The sequence below is a fragment of the Gossypium arboreum genome, chromosome 7 (assembly GCF_025698485.1).
Source record: "Gossypium arboreum isolate Shixiya-1 chromosome 7, ASM2569848v2, whole genome shotgun sequence".
Taxonomy (NCBI): Eukaryota; Viridiplantae; Streptophyta; class Magnoliopsida; order Malvales; family Malvaceae; genus Gossypium; species Gossypium arboreum.
The window spans coordinates 4,845,897-4,860,848 of NC_069076.1; the positions used below are offsets into that span (position 1 = coordinate 4,845,897).

A 14,952-nucleotide genomic window follows, 5' to 3' on the forward strand; every position below is an offset into this window, starting at 1 on the left:
ATGCTATACAATGCCACACGAATCTCACTTTCTCCTTTAAGAGCGTCCTTCTCACGTACTATCATCGACTTTTTCATTTTCGTTTGTCCTTTCTTCTCACTTACTATATTGTTGAATTAAAAATAGGTAAATTTACCAGATAAATCCCTTTATTATAAGAACAGGATTAGATTAGTTTTTTATTAAATGAATTAATTTAATTTTATTGCATTAAAAATTAATAATATAATTTTAATAAAATTAATATTTACTGTTTAAAAATTTATTTATTATTTAATAAAATTGTATTTTAAAAACTTTTTAAGTTCCAAAATATTTTCTTTAGAGTTAAGCTCTGAATTGAAAATTAATTTTCATACCAAAATTTTAAATTACAAATATTAACTTTTCTACAATTTAATTTTATTTGGTTCTCTTTATTGGTATAAAATTTAGACTAATTTATTTAGGGATAAATTTCAAAATTATGCATAAACTTTAATTTAATGTGCAATTATATACATGAATTTTAATTTGATGCAATTATACACATGAAATTTTAATTTTGATTTAGTCATATAAATTTAAATAAATAAATAAATTTTTTATATTGGATAAATATAATTATTTACGTATTACACCAATAATTGTGTTAATAAATTACAAGAATTGGATCAAATCAAAATTTCATGTATAAAATTACACAAAATCAAAATTCATATATACAATTACATATTAAACCATAATTCATGTATAAATTTAAAATTTATCCCTACCTATTTAGGTAAAGTTAATCATCTATTATTTTCACTGTTAAAAGAGTATGAAGTGGGCTAAAACCGGAAGGCGCGTGGTTTGAACGCCTATTGACACAATGTAAATGAGCATGGAAGCTTGAAAAAGTTTGAATAAACCCTTGAAAATCGCACATTCTCGTAACCGGAAGGCGCGTGGTTTGAACGCCTATTGACATGATGTAAAAGAGCATGAAAGCTTGAAAAAGTTTGAATAAACCCTCGAAAATCGCACATTCTCATTGCCGTCTATCTTACACGAAGGTTTTCACAAAATTTCATTGTAGTTTATTAAATAAATTATTAAAAATATAAAAAAAAATTAGTTCGATTTGGTCCAATTTTGAAAATAATTAATTTACTTGATTTCTTCACAAGTGTAATTTCATACCAATGATGTTTGAATCAAACTAATTGAACCAATCGATGGAACCGGTTGGATTAAGAATGAACATCAATTTGAAAATGGATTGGATCATTGAATTGTGAACCAATAAAGACTGATTGAACTGATTAAAAAACTTGTTTAACTTATTGAACTAAATTTTTTTTTATACTCTTTTAATCAGATCAGCAAGTTTATGACCTGACCAATTTAACCACCAATTCGATCCTAAAAAAAATGATAATCATTCTTATATTTTACTTTCATGCATAGGTTTTTTAATATTTTCATCGATTGTGTTGATATCACTTCACTTGGGTCATCAAATTATGTTAAAAATTAATATTTTATAGGATAATATTTGATGCACATTCGTACATAAATCTTATGTACCATCAATGAATCACATTAAGTCACCTTGTCAATAAGTAAAATAGTATTTATTTATTGTAATTTACGTTTAATGTTTAATTATATTTAAATAAAAGTATTAATATTTATTTATTTAATTTAATAAATTTGTATCATGTTATTATTTATTAAAATAATATAGATATATATATACATAACCCTTTAAATATTACTATATTATATTGCATGGAAAAGAATTAATATTAAAATGTATTTATAAAATATTATTCAATAATTTAAGCATAAACAATTTGATTTTAGTTGTTTTATATTTATTATTTTCTAAATGGTTTTTGAGTAAATTTTTTATCAAATTATTATCGACTCATAATATCAATTTAATTAATTATGTTATATATAGATATTGATATTTTTCATGTTTGTTCTAAGATTGAATTGTCGACTTAAAATTTATTATATTATTATTTTTGTAAAACCCAAATTTGTCTAAACACATGCATCAAACTTTTCATTATCAAATGATGATTTTTTACAAAAGGTCTGTACATTATGTATTAATTTAGTCTCTTTATTATAATTTAATTATTTTAATCTCTATTTTTTAAAAATAATATTTTCATTTTTAAGATCAATTTTTTTCGTTACATCAATTAAATTATTTGGCACGTTTATTTTCTAAAATATGAGATAATGTGATATATACATATTCATATTTTTATACCATTTTTTATAAAATTTATCAAAATTTTTAAAATGTTAAATTAATTTACTAAATAAGAGCGTAATGCGCTTTTAACGATTTGAACTCAGATCATTCTATACTGAATTGACATTTTTTGTTTAAATTGATAAGATTTGAAAAATGAGTTTAGTGTGAAATATACATTTTGGGGAAAAAATCAACAAGAATAAATCCAAACAAACTCATAACACGTTGGCTTTGTATAGAATTTGACGTTATCAAATCAAAGCTTTTATTATCATTTCTTCAATCGCGCGCGATTACAGTTGAACGACCATGCGATACCTAGTCAAAGCTGACCACTGAGTCACTGAATTTATATTTCCACATTTTCACTTCCCTCTTCATTACTAGCGGTTGTGTGCGAAGCTGCTAGACTTTATCTGCGAAGATGCATGCTCACTAAATTTCGTTATTTAAACCATGTTTGCAGCCTTTTTAGTAAGGAAGATCATAACTCAAGCTGCTTCAGTTCAGAACTTGAGCTATTACAAGCTTACAATGGCACCCAGAAGAAGGACTGATCATGTGGCGTCGAAACCAGAAATGACGAAGAAGCATTTGAAAGTGAGGGAAAAAGCCAAACGACTGAAAGCCGAGATGGTTGGAAAGGTAAGGGACGACCAACTAGGTTTCAAAGAGGAGCAGATAAAATCAATAACAAAGTTCGGAGAGATTGAGAGGCAATGTCATGAGCTGAAACAAGAAGTTCAAATGATCGCCAAACAATCAACCATGACTGGAATCAAGCTGGTTGTCATGTTGGGAATCTTAAAAGCTCATGAGGGTGGAGATTTGGTTCAAGCTGCTAATCTCACTCGCTTCCTTCGGTAATTTGTCTCTGAAATGAAAATTACTTATTATCATTTGATTAATTAAGATGCACAGGTATTTTATTTTAACTTTGATTTCTGCAGTGAAGTTGTTGCCATGGAAAAAGCAAATGAAATCTTGGCTCAAGTCAAAGATGAAGAAGATTCATAGACATCAAATGCAATGAATAACAATTCTTGGAGTCTAATGCTACCTGCGCAGTGTTTTGGTGGTCAGGGGAGGAGTTTGAAGAGTGCTTTGTTTTCTTACTGTATTTTATTTTCACCTTGACTGTGTGTGCCCTTCCTTCCGACAAGTAATGTGTTGGTTGTGTTAAAGAATGGCCAAAGACTAATCATGAAATATTGTAATAACATATTTATTTTACATTGTTTATTAATATAATGCATTGCGATTATTATTTCTTTTTTTTCCATGTATATAAATAAATTGTTTTAAAATAATAATAAATAATAAGTATATGTTGTGTACGATTATTTCGCAAATTTGATTAAACCTAAATTTAGTAAAATAATTGAATTTGATATATATATATTGTTCGACATTTTGTAAAGTGATTATTAATTCAACCTAGCAATTATTTATTTTTGATTTACCTCTTGACTAAGGAAGGGGGTTTGATTTCAAAAAAAATTATCTATTGATTAAGGTAAACATCATGCTTGAGGACAAGCATCGACTAAGTAGGTGAGAATTTGATAGCAAGTTAAATTTGTGCTTTTAATGTATTTATTTTTGACTAATTTTCGAATAATATGCTACTAAACTTGTATTTTTCTTATCATGGATGAAATTAGTGTGCTAAAGTTTAAAATCAAACAAAATGAACTAAATTGGAATGGAAAGCAAAAAGGAAATCCAAATTGAAGAATTAAAAGAATTAGTGGTTGATTGGTTCAAATCAGATTATTTTTTAAATTATCGAAATCGTATAAATAGTTTGAATTTAATCTTTAGTTTAAATTTTGATTTTTAAAATTTAAATTTAAATTGATATTTGTAGGATAAACATGCTAAATTTAGCAGAGTAATGTGTATAAATCCCTAGTATTAGTGACACTTGATTACACTTGGTTTTGGAATGAAATAATTCCTTTCTTTTTTCTTTTTTTTTTTCATTCTTGCATAAGAGGGAAGTATTGGCATTCTTCCATTTTATTTTCCATTTCTAACATTTTGGGTAATTTGTTTCCTAAGCCCCTTTTCCTTTCCACCAATTCACTACAGGAAAATAGGTCTTTAGCGGCGTTTTTAGCGACGTTTTATCAAAAAACGCAGTAAAAATTGTACATTGCGTTTTAGCAAAAACGCCGCTAAAAATAGAGCAATAGCGGCGTTTTTACCAAAAACGCCGTTAAAAACAGAGCAATAGTGGCGTTTATGGTCAAAACGCCGCTAAAGGTCATATAACCCCTAAAACCCTAAACCCTAAAAACCATAAACACTAAACTATAACCCCTAAAACCTTAAACCCTAAAAAAAATCATATGGATGTTGATGTGTATATACATAGATATTAATGTAAAAGCTTATGTTCATAATATATTATGGAAGCAATACTTAATATTGATTAAATTTATTTTGGGGTTTAAGGTTTAATATTTAAGGTCTATGGTTTAGGGTTTTATGGTTTAAGGTTTAATGGCCATGGGTGTATAGTATGTTAATCTCAAGTGAATCATATTGAATAATTAAATCCTAAACCATATAATTAATATATATTTAGGGGCATAAGTAGGGGGTTGAAAGGGTCTGTGCTCCTCTAAAAATGAAAAATTTTTAAAAATTTTAAAGGTAAAATTGCACTTCATCCATTTGAATAGTGGAAAATTTTTGATTTAATCATTTCAAAATTATAAAAATATATGTTAAACTTTAATCATTTAAAGTTTAGATGATAGGGGGTAAGGGTTAGAGGTTAAGGGGTAGAAGTTTAGGGTTTATGTTTTATGGTTTAAAGTTTAGGGGTTAAGAATTGGGGTTTTACGAGTTATGTGGTTTAGGGTTTAAGATTTAGGGTTAAAAGGACATAGGTTAAGGGTTAGGGGTTTAGGGTTTAAGATAATTAGTGTGAAAATTATATGTTAAAATTTGAAATACTATTATTTAAAATAATTTTAAAGTTTTTTGGGTATATAACTGATTGTTTTTTAATCTATATATTAAATAATTTCAAATTTTAAAGAATTAAAATTTAAAAAAATTTAAAATTTAAAATTTTATGTAATTCTTTTAAATATTAGTTAAATTTTAAAAATTAAAGTATATGCAAAAAAATTGAAATTTAAATATATTAGAGACCAAATTAAAATTTACCCATTTTAGTAAATAATAATAATAATAATAATAATAATAATAATAATAATAATAATAATAATAATAATAAAAAAAAAAAAATTATTAGGTCAAGCACACTTAGTGGCGTTTTTAAAAAGCATAAAAGAGATGATTTACCGTCGTTTTGTAAAAACGCCACAAATATCTCTTAATAGATTGAAAACGACGTCGTTTTTCTGGTTCCCCAAACCTTGAATCTCCAAATCGCATAAAACTTCCCCCAATTCAATATCCTCAAATCGGTTTCCCAAAATCCCCAAATCAAAATACCTTTGATTTTCACCGAAGTCCCTTTGATTCTCTTTTTTTTTTTCATTTTCATTTTCACAGTACACTCCATCACTCGCATCCACTGATTCTCACTGATTTTGCAGTACCCATCTCAAAATCAATTCTACGCAGTGTTTTAGTTACCCATGAACGCCGATCGCAACTCTCTATTTTGTATTTCCAATATATCGATCTGTGTTTGAAGATATGGCGGAAGTGATCGCTTCGGTGATCTTGGAGCGGATGACGCAATCACAATTGATAAAGCAATCGAAGCACGAGTCCGGTGCAAGGTCTTTGAGAAAGAGGTGAAAAGGCTTGAAACCAACTTTAAAGCACACCGGTTGGAGCTTGAAGATGCAGAGGAGAAAGAATACGTGGACAAACAGGTTAAAATTTGGTTAGACAAGTTCAGATATGTTTATTATGACATGGAAGATGTATTACATGAGTGGGAAACTGCAGTTCGCGAGCTTGCAAACAGATCCTTCAGCTCGCTTACATTAGAATCGGAAGGTATGCCCTCTGTTTCATGCTTTTCTTCAAGTTCTTAAGTTGTCAAGCGTTATAATATTGCTACCAAAATAAAGGAAATCAATGAAGAAATAGATGAGATTGTTAAAGACAAAATTAGGATTGAGTTGATAAAAAGAAAAATCAACCAGCCCAAACGTCCAAAAACTACTTCTTTTGTGGATGTTTCAGAGTATGGTTTAATGCTTCTCTTACTTCTTTCAGCCATGGCTTAATTTTTTATTTTTGTGTTCTAGATACAATTTAGGGGAAGGGATGCTGTACCTGAGAATGCGTCTGTAAATACCTTTGTTTGTGAGGTACTTTTTGCTATGATATTTTTCCGTTATTTCCAGAATCTACTAGAATCACTGCCTTCATCTCTTCTTAAAATGTAATTTCTGTGATAAATTTAGTCCCAACTCCCATGATGCATTTATCAATTGACAACCAAATTTGTGGCTGGTCACTGGGTTATATGTTTCCATGTTATGCTAAAAACAAGAAACTACTATGCTGTAATCACAAACATAAATTAGAACTTATGTCATAATCGGTAATGCATCCCCACTTCTTCTCATTCATGTAGTACAGTTGTTGATCTACATGTGGTATGATGTGAGCTACTTGCTCCTAATGTGTTGTGACCAATTTACTGAAACTTCCATGTAACTTGTTTATCAGGTGTCACAATTTCTCCTACGTCAGAAATCGAATAAATATATTCTTATCCATTGTACTCATGGTCATAACCGCACTGGCTACATGATTATTCACTATCAAGTATTGATGAGTGTGATAGGACATGATGCTCTTTTTTATCAAGTATTCTCTCATATTTGTTCCCTATAACCATATATCAGTTTCTTATAAGGATTCTGTGCATGCAGGTCAAGTGGTTCAAATAATAAACATCACAATAATTCTCTTGACTGGACTCTTTATTCATCCACGAAGATGGACAGAGTGACATCTGATGTTGTAGCACCATCACCTTGGACAATCTTTGGATGCCAAAATGGTAAGTACAAATCAAATATTTGTGATTTTTTAGATTGAGTTATTTGTCTAAAACCATGAGGCAATGCAGTCTCGATCATTTAAAGAAGCTAAAGAAAGGGATTCTCATAGAAAGGTTGGTAGCTTTTGATTCACAAGTCAAGGATATTCGTGAAATTGCATTTGACTTTTTCTCTCCTTCCTCCATTGGCGTGGGATGACCGTTCGCAATCATGGTCGTAGGCGTTGTAGATGAAACTTTGGAAGCCATTTTCAAACACTTATGTCTCTTGGACCTCAAGATCACGATAAGCTTCCAATTACTCTTTAGTTTCTTAAAATAAAGCTCTTATATTCTTTTGCAAGAGGCATGGTTTAAATTCAATATCAAGTGGTACTTTAGATCTATGCATATTAGCAATCATAGTAGATCTAGCATTGTGATTTGTTGGAACAGATCGCACTTGTGATTGCTATTCTTCTCGGCCATATTTAAATGAGTCATTAGAGCTCATGTGTCACTTCTGTTGTAATAGAGAAGAAATGTCAACTTAAGTTTGATGGATGATAGAAATAGAAACCAAGTAATTATTTCCTTGTTAATATGAATCCAATCTCTTTAGAAACTCTTAATCCACAAACGTTTATTAGCTACACAAAACCATAAGAAGAAATCTATATTCAAGATGACTCTATGCAAGGATTTAACATCGATTTGGTGCCTGTTTTAATGCATATATATTTATTTGTTTTTGCTTCTGATGCTCTCTTGTATGTCCTAAAGTTGTACAAAATTAGAGTAATATTCATCTAGCAATTTTTTTGTCTTATCGGCATGCTTTCTTTCTTTTTCTAAAACCGAGGGTAATTTTGCAAATTATGTTGCGAGATGGGACTTCTTTCTACAAGGGTTGTGTGGTTGAACATCTTGATGGTCATCTTGATATTGTTCACAAGCAACTCTATAGTGATTGGTTACCTTGGTCGATCCAAACTTCGATTTAGTCATTATATCTTGCAAGTCGGAGATTTACGTATATATGTCTTCTAACTCATTATACTTGCGGGCAATGAAAAGGAGGGATCTCTTGTTGCGGCGCTATTGGAGAAGAGAAGATGATGGAACATATGGTACTAATTGTTCGAGGGAACTCTTAACATTTGTATTGAAAGTTGGAACAGATCAAGTTAAACGCAAACTAACTTATTTTGGTTGATATTATGACAGTTATCCTCTATCACTCGGTGTTTCACAAGACTTGTCCCCGAGAAAAGCTATGTTCGTGCTCGCTTTAAAAGTAATGTATGCTCGAATATATAATAAGAAAAGATAACTTTTCTACATTTTCTGAGTTCACCATATTATTCATTATACATAAGTAAATACATTATAAGTCGCATGAGCTGGTTTTGGTTTAAATTTAGCATACAAGAGCCTTGTCTCCTTAGTATCTCATGTGTGCATGATCACATGCAATTTACTGGTTTGTGTTTGAAGCATCTTTGGCTTATCAATTTGGATACTGCTCATTGGTTCATATTCTATTGCTTTAGTTTGGTTTGATCAATTTCGCCATTTTTTCTTGTATTCCACATAGAAATTTGTGGGTTGTTGCACACATGATGCACTATTTTTTTTTATGTGTGTGTGTGTGTGTTAAGGAGCGATGTGGAGATGTATTTTTAAAAGCAGCAAAATCAAAACTTAATCTACAACGTTATTGTTTGATGCTTATTTGCGGTGGTGGATATGTCATATCTCCTGTGAATGAAGGAAAACATCATTGTAAAACACATGCTTGCAATTGATTGGAAATTCGAAATCTTATCTTGAACTTCAGCATTTCGGCCTATTACCATTAGGATGCTTGAGAGAGTTGCTAGTAAATCATTTATTTGTGTTTTAACACTGTGGATTTGTCATCCTAAGCTTCAACTCTTTGTTATAATCTTATTTATTTGTTCATAATATTTTGTTTGTGGTTTGTGCATCTGTCTTATAACTTTGTGTGATCATTTGAGCCATTAAATTTCTAGGCATTTATATCATGTACTTGCAAGATTACGAGAATTGTTCGAGCAAAGCAAGTAAAATATCCTTGGACGATCTTTCTTCCGGAGAGTTGATAAACTTTTAGTGTTCTGCTTTTAGTCTCGATCTTGTATTTGATGACATAGCGAACACACTTATCCGAGATGGGAAGGAGATGGCATCGATGCTTTATACTTATCGCAATTGTGTCGAAGCACTTCCTCGTATTTTAGCCTTAGTTGATTTTAATTTATACATATTTTTAAGGTAAACAATGTTCTAATATAATCTGCTAATTTTAGTGTAAAGCAATGTTCTTTTTTATGTGGTGTAGGGGGTATGTTGGAATTCACAGTTCGGGATTCAGAAACTTTCTGCTGAAACCGGAGCTACTTCAATCTATTGTGGATTCTGGTTTTGAACATCCTTTCGAATTAAGGCAAAGTTTTAAACTCATGTCTGATGTTAACATTCTTGAATTCCATGAATTAAGTCATTTTGTTTTTCTTGCTTTTAGTGACTTATAACGGTTAAGCGTATACAAGTTTGGTGTTTTATTATTTTGATTCTATATTTATATTTAATCTAATTTTTATTATTTATTTTAGTTTTGATTCTATATTTTTATTTTTATTTTAATTTGATAATGAATTTTAATAGAAAATTTTTATATTTAAATTATGGACATTATTCTTCTCAATATTTTGATAATGAATTTTAATTTTTTTATATTTTCATGATCTTTTAATATTTTATTTTATTTTAAAATTTTATGACCTTTAGCGGCGTTTGTGGGAAAAGTGCCGCTAAAGGCCATGGCCTATAGCGGCGTTTGTGGGAAAAGCGCCGCTAATGGCTATGACCTTTAGCGGCGCCATCTATAGCGGCGTTTTTTGCGGCGCTTGTAAAAACGCCGTAAATAGTTTTAGTGGCGCTTAAAAGCGCCGCTAAAGGCCTAAAAAAACGCCGCTAAAAGTCAGTTTTGCTGTAGTGATTCCATTAAATATTATTTCCATACACCAATCAACATGATTAACTTCATGCTTAGCTAAGTCCCTTTTAGCTTTAGTCCGGTTATCACTCCGATAAGATAACCATGAAATATGAACTCATACTAAAAACTTTACAATACGGTATTTACTATCTCTCTGATATATGGGATGATACAAATTGATATATTTAATTCGAAAAAGCTAGTTAGATTCCGTCAAGGGAGATAGTGATCGGATTTAAACAACCCACGCGATTGAGGTCGTTAATTCGAGTTGGGCTTTCTAGATCACAAAGCTGTCGAAATCTTAAATTATGAACACGCCACGTGGTTAGAAATTCGGCAATGGTCGGTTTGTAGGTTGTACCGAAACCGACTACGAGAGGGAAAGTTGGCAGTTGAGACATCCTTAGTCGCTATAACCAACTTATCGATTGGAAGGGAAAAACCATTTTTCAAGAATCGGTTCAAGTTTGGAGCATACTAAGACTGAGGCTAAGTTTAAATATATTCAGTTCCCCAATTAAAATTTATTCACTTAATTTTATTTTGCAATCTCAAATCTATTTCTATTTTATTATATTACATTTTTACTTATTTTATTTTCTCTATCAACTAAATCCCCCCATTTCATTTATTTTACAGCACTGCAAGCATAAGTCAAGGGTACGATAGTTGCCTAGACTTAAAAATCTAGTCACAAAAATAGGAAATTTGATATCCCAGTCCTGTAGTATTTTTATTTTTCATAATCTTGGAAAATTTTTTAATATATTTTTCTATTTCTATTTTTAATTTTATAAAAATTTCAAATTATTTTATAAATTTTAAATTGTTTAGATATAAGGTAAAATAGTGTCATATGGTAAATGCAATATTAAAGAATTAAATATTAAATTTATGAAGGTTACAATCTTAAAACATATTTTAAAGTTTTTAAATATTATAAAAAGCGAACGAATCACTTTTGATATCGCGCGATTACAGTCGAAGGAGCGCGCGATACCTAAGACTCCGAGAGGATGCTGACCACTATATATACCTCTTACTGGAAATTTCGCCTATCCTTCTGTTCAGTCATTTCCATCTAAGTTCGCCGTTGTTCCTAGGAGCTTACTGCATTCAGCTATTTTAAACCATGTCCGCCCACATTTTCAGTCATCAACATCATATCTCAATCGGCTTTTTCCTTCAGAACTTTATCAGCTACTACAAGTACTCTAATATCCCATGGCACCCAGAAGGACTGATAACCTAGAAATGGAGAAGAAGCATTTGAAAGTGAGGGCCAAAGTCAAACAACTGAAAGCCGAGATGAGAAAGATAAGGGAAGATCAACGATGCATAAGAGAGGAGCAGATAAAATTAACGACAAGGTTCGAAGAGATGGAGAGGCAATGTCATGAGCTGAAACAAGAAGTTCGAATGATCGCCAAACAATCAGCTATTACTCGACTCAAGATGGGTGTCATGTTGGGAATCTTGAAAGCTCGTGAGGGAGGAGATTTGGTTCAAGCTGCTACTCTCACTCGCTTCCTTGGGTAATTTGTTTATGCAATTAAAAACTTTCTTATCATATTATAACAGTACTTACTATCGTTTGATTAATTAAGATACATGCCTTGACTTGTGTATTTAATTTGCAGACAAATTGTTGCCATGGAGAAAGTAAATGCAAACTTGGCTCTAAGTCAAAGATGAAGAAGATGAAACATAGACATATTTGGTGATTTTATGGAGCAGAACTTGGAGCAGAACTTGGGTGATTTTATGGAGTCTAATACTACCTGCAGTTTTTTGCTGCCTACGGCAGTTTCGAGGTTGCATTGGTTTTAGGTGTTAATTTGTAGTAAATGTGTCATCATTTTGATTAGGTAACTCATATTGTATTCTTCAAAGGAAAATGTGGTTAAAATTTTAAAAATAATATTATTAAAAGGAATTGTTATGAATTTCGAATATAAATTATAATAAGTTTTTATTTTGGTAGAATCCCAGAAAAGAAATATTGTCATGAGGAGCCTATTCCATGTGGGAGGATAAGACTCCTCATGAGTAGGCTCGGCCTTAGGACCATCTGGAGGTGTGGCCACCCAGGACCTAAGGTTAAAAGGGATTCAAATTTTTTGTTAACTTTTAAAAGTAAAAAAAAAAAATTATCAATTTTATGGGGCCCCAAAATTTTTTTTTTAGCTTTAAGGGCACAAATTTTTTTTTACCAATTTTTAAAGGACTTACAAAAATTTTTCTCCAACTTTTAAGGAACCTAAAACCGCATTTTATTGTTTTGCCTAGGGCCCAAAAATGTTAAGAACAAGCTTGCTCATGAGTCAAATTTTCAATCGGTTTTGATGCTTCCAATACCACTAGCCAAATTAAATAGGTTTTAAACAATTTAAATTTTAGGGTAAATTGTATCATTAGGCACTAAATTATGAGTAAGTTTTTGTTTTGGTTACTTAATTAAAAAAATCTACAATTTGATCATTTAACTATTCGGAAGTTTTCATTTAAGTCACTGAACTATTCAAAAGCTTTTATTTAAGTCAATGAGTTGTTAAGTTTTTTTTAAAGGTTTTGCCAGTGATATCCAAGCGACAATTTGATGATCAATGCGATGGATCAGTATCTATCGGCAAGTAGAAGAACATACCTTAGGTCCAAGTAGTCTTACAAGTAGTGTTGAAGATCGAAGAAAAAAGTTGTTTGAATTTTGATTCGTAGGTTTGTGACGTCCAAAGTTGTTTTATGCAAAAAACTGAATTGTAGAAGGGAAAAGGAAAGACAACTTTTGGTTGTTACAAGCAATGTGAATAGAGAAAACCATATAGTATCAATTTTAACAACCCAGTGACTAGAGGTATCCATGGGCCAAGCTGGGCCCGACCAAAAATCTTAGGTCCGATTGGTAGGCCCTGACTTCTTTATTTGATATAAACCAACTTCTCTCTATTTGAAAAAAGTGTACCAATTTGATAATTAATGTAGAAGAAGTATATATTAGAATAAAGAATCCCAAATTTTGAATGAATGTTTGAAATAAAGAACTCAAATTGTTAAGATAAATGTTGTTTTGTTAATTTTGTTGCAATTTAGTTACTAGCAGTTAATGGGTATTATTGTTGACAGCAAGAATATCCTTTGTTGTATAAATACTCTTGCTCAAGTATTTTCAATAGATGAAAAAGTTTGAATGAAAGCAAACTTTAACATGGAATCAGACGTCTATCTCTTTACGAATTTCTGCGGTCTTATAGAGCATTCATGGTTCATCCAGCTACACCAACAATGATTTCTGATTCAGTCTTTGATAGCCACTTCTTCTCTACCAAAAATATTAATATCCTTTTTGATGACTCCAATTATTTGCTCTGGCATCAACAAGTGCTTCTTGCAATCAAAACTTATAAGCTACAAAATTTTCTTATTCCTCAAACTGTTGTTCCTCCATCACTGATTTCTGATAAAAATGGTGTGCTTCAAGAAAATACTATTTTTGTGCTATATGAACAACAGGACAGTGCACTTGCATCTTGGCTTCTTTCTTCTGTTAGCTAAAGTGTCTTACTCCAACTTATTGGCATGGATTTTAGTGCACAGATATGGAATACTCTTGCTACAATATATGGTAGTAAGACCACATCTAGGTTAATGTTCTATAGAAGTGCTCTTCATTCTCAACGCAAGGGAGATTTGTCGATGAAGGATTTCTTGATAAAAGTTAAAGGCTACTGTGATAGTCTTGCTAGTTGTGGTGAGGTCATCAATTAGCATGAGCATGTTACTTCCATTCTCAATGGTCTCTCTTCTGAGTATGAGTCAGTTATAACTATCATAACCGCAAGTCAACTACCTTCTAATGTTCAAAACATTACTACTATGCTTCTTGCTGCTGAAGTACAAATACAATCTACTGTAGTTGAGATTCCTAATTCAGCAAACATGGTTACTCATCAACAAAATGCTTCAGTGGTAAATAATGATTCAACTCCTGCTTATTGTCCTGCTTTAGGTTCCTCACATGGCCATGGACATGGTCGCATGTCTGGCTCTCATATTCAGTGCCAACTTTATGGAAAAACAGGGTATCTTGTTGATCATTGCTATCATAGGTTTGATGTTACTTACAAGAGTACTGGTTATCGGCCTCCACAGAAAAATGTATGTATGTTTGGTAATGGGTCATCAATGTCATCTTGAGTACCTCCATTTGGTTTACCAATGTCTTCTCTAGCAATGGCTTCATATGGAAATTGGGTTGTCTCACATTCTTCAACTCCTACAAATGCATGGTTCAACCCATTTTGTGCATCACCGTAGCCTGGAAGTGCTTCAACAGCTACTCCTTTCTTGAGCCCTAATCCTCAAGCTTATGGAAAATACTTTTTCATCTATTGAAAATACTTGAGCAAGGGTATTTATATAACAAAAGATATTCTTGCTGTCAACAATAATAATAGCATTGACCTATTAACTGCTAGTAACTAAATTGCAACAGAATTAACAAACAACATTTATCTTAACATTCTCCTGGTTTTCTAACTTTTGTTGTACTGATCTTCATTCGACAACACTCGCAATGCTTTTCTAAAATTAGAAAACTGTTTTGGTGTAATGGGTGTTGTAAGCACATTAGCCACCTATCTCTCTGATGGAACAAAATTGACCTGTAGTATGCCAGCAAGAACTTTTTCACGCACAAAA

The 14,952-nt window shown here is 31.3% G+C and overlaps 2 protein-coding genes across 2 annotated transcripts; both read left to right on the forward strand.

Annotated features, from left to right (window-relative positions):
* Positions 1 to 2,624: 2,624 nt before the first annotated feature.
* LOC128295085 (uncharacterized) lies at positions 2,625 to 3,506 on the forward strand. Its single transcript, XM_053030302.1, has 2 exons — positions 2,625 to 3,102; positions 3,190 to 3,506. The coding sequence occupies exons 1-2, from the start codon at positions 2,696 to 2,698 to the stop codon at positions 3,254 to 3,256; spliced, it is 474 nt and encodes a 157-aa protein (XP_052886262.1). The 5' UTR covers positions 2,625 to 2,695; the 3' UTR covers positions 3,257 to 3,506.
* A 7,777-nt stretch (positions 3,507 to 11,283) lies between these two features.
* Positions 11,284 to 12,200, forward strand: LOC128295570 (uncharacterized). The gene is made up of 2 exons (XM_053031248.1): positions 11,284 to 11,789; positions 11,895 to 12,200. The coding sequence occupies exons 1-2, from the start codon at positions 11,479 to 11,481 to the stop codon at positions 11,947 to 11,949; spliced, it is 366 nt and encodes a 121-aa protein (XP_052887208.1). The 5' UTR covers positions 11,284 to 11,478; the 3' UTR covers positions 11,950 to 12,200.
* Positions 12,201 to 14,952: the final 2,752 nt, after the last annotated feature.

Excerpts from the sequence above, each read along its gene's own strand:
- LOC128295085 (XM_053030302.1), top strand. The coding sequence starts at position 2,696 with ATGTTTGCAGCCTTTTTAGTAAGGAAGATCATAACTCAAGCTGCTTCA. Across the intron at positions 3,103-3,189 it reads AATCTCACTCGCTTCCTTCG|TGAAGTTGTTGCCATGGAAA; the intron begins GTAATTTGTCTC and ends TGATTTCTGCAG.
- LOC128295570 (XM_053031248.1), top strand. The coding sequence starts at position 11,479 with ATGGCACCCAGAAGGACTGATAACCTAGAAATGGAGAAGAAGCATTTG. Across the intron at positions 11,790-11,894 it reads ACTCTCACTCGCTTCCTTGG|ACAAATTGTTGCCATGGAGA; the intron begins GTAATTTGTTTA and ends TTTAATTTGCAG.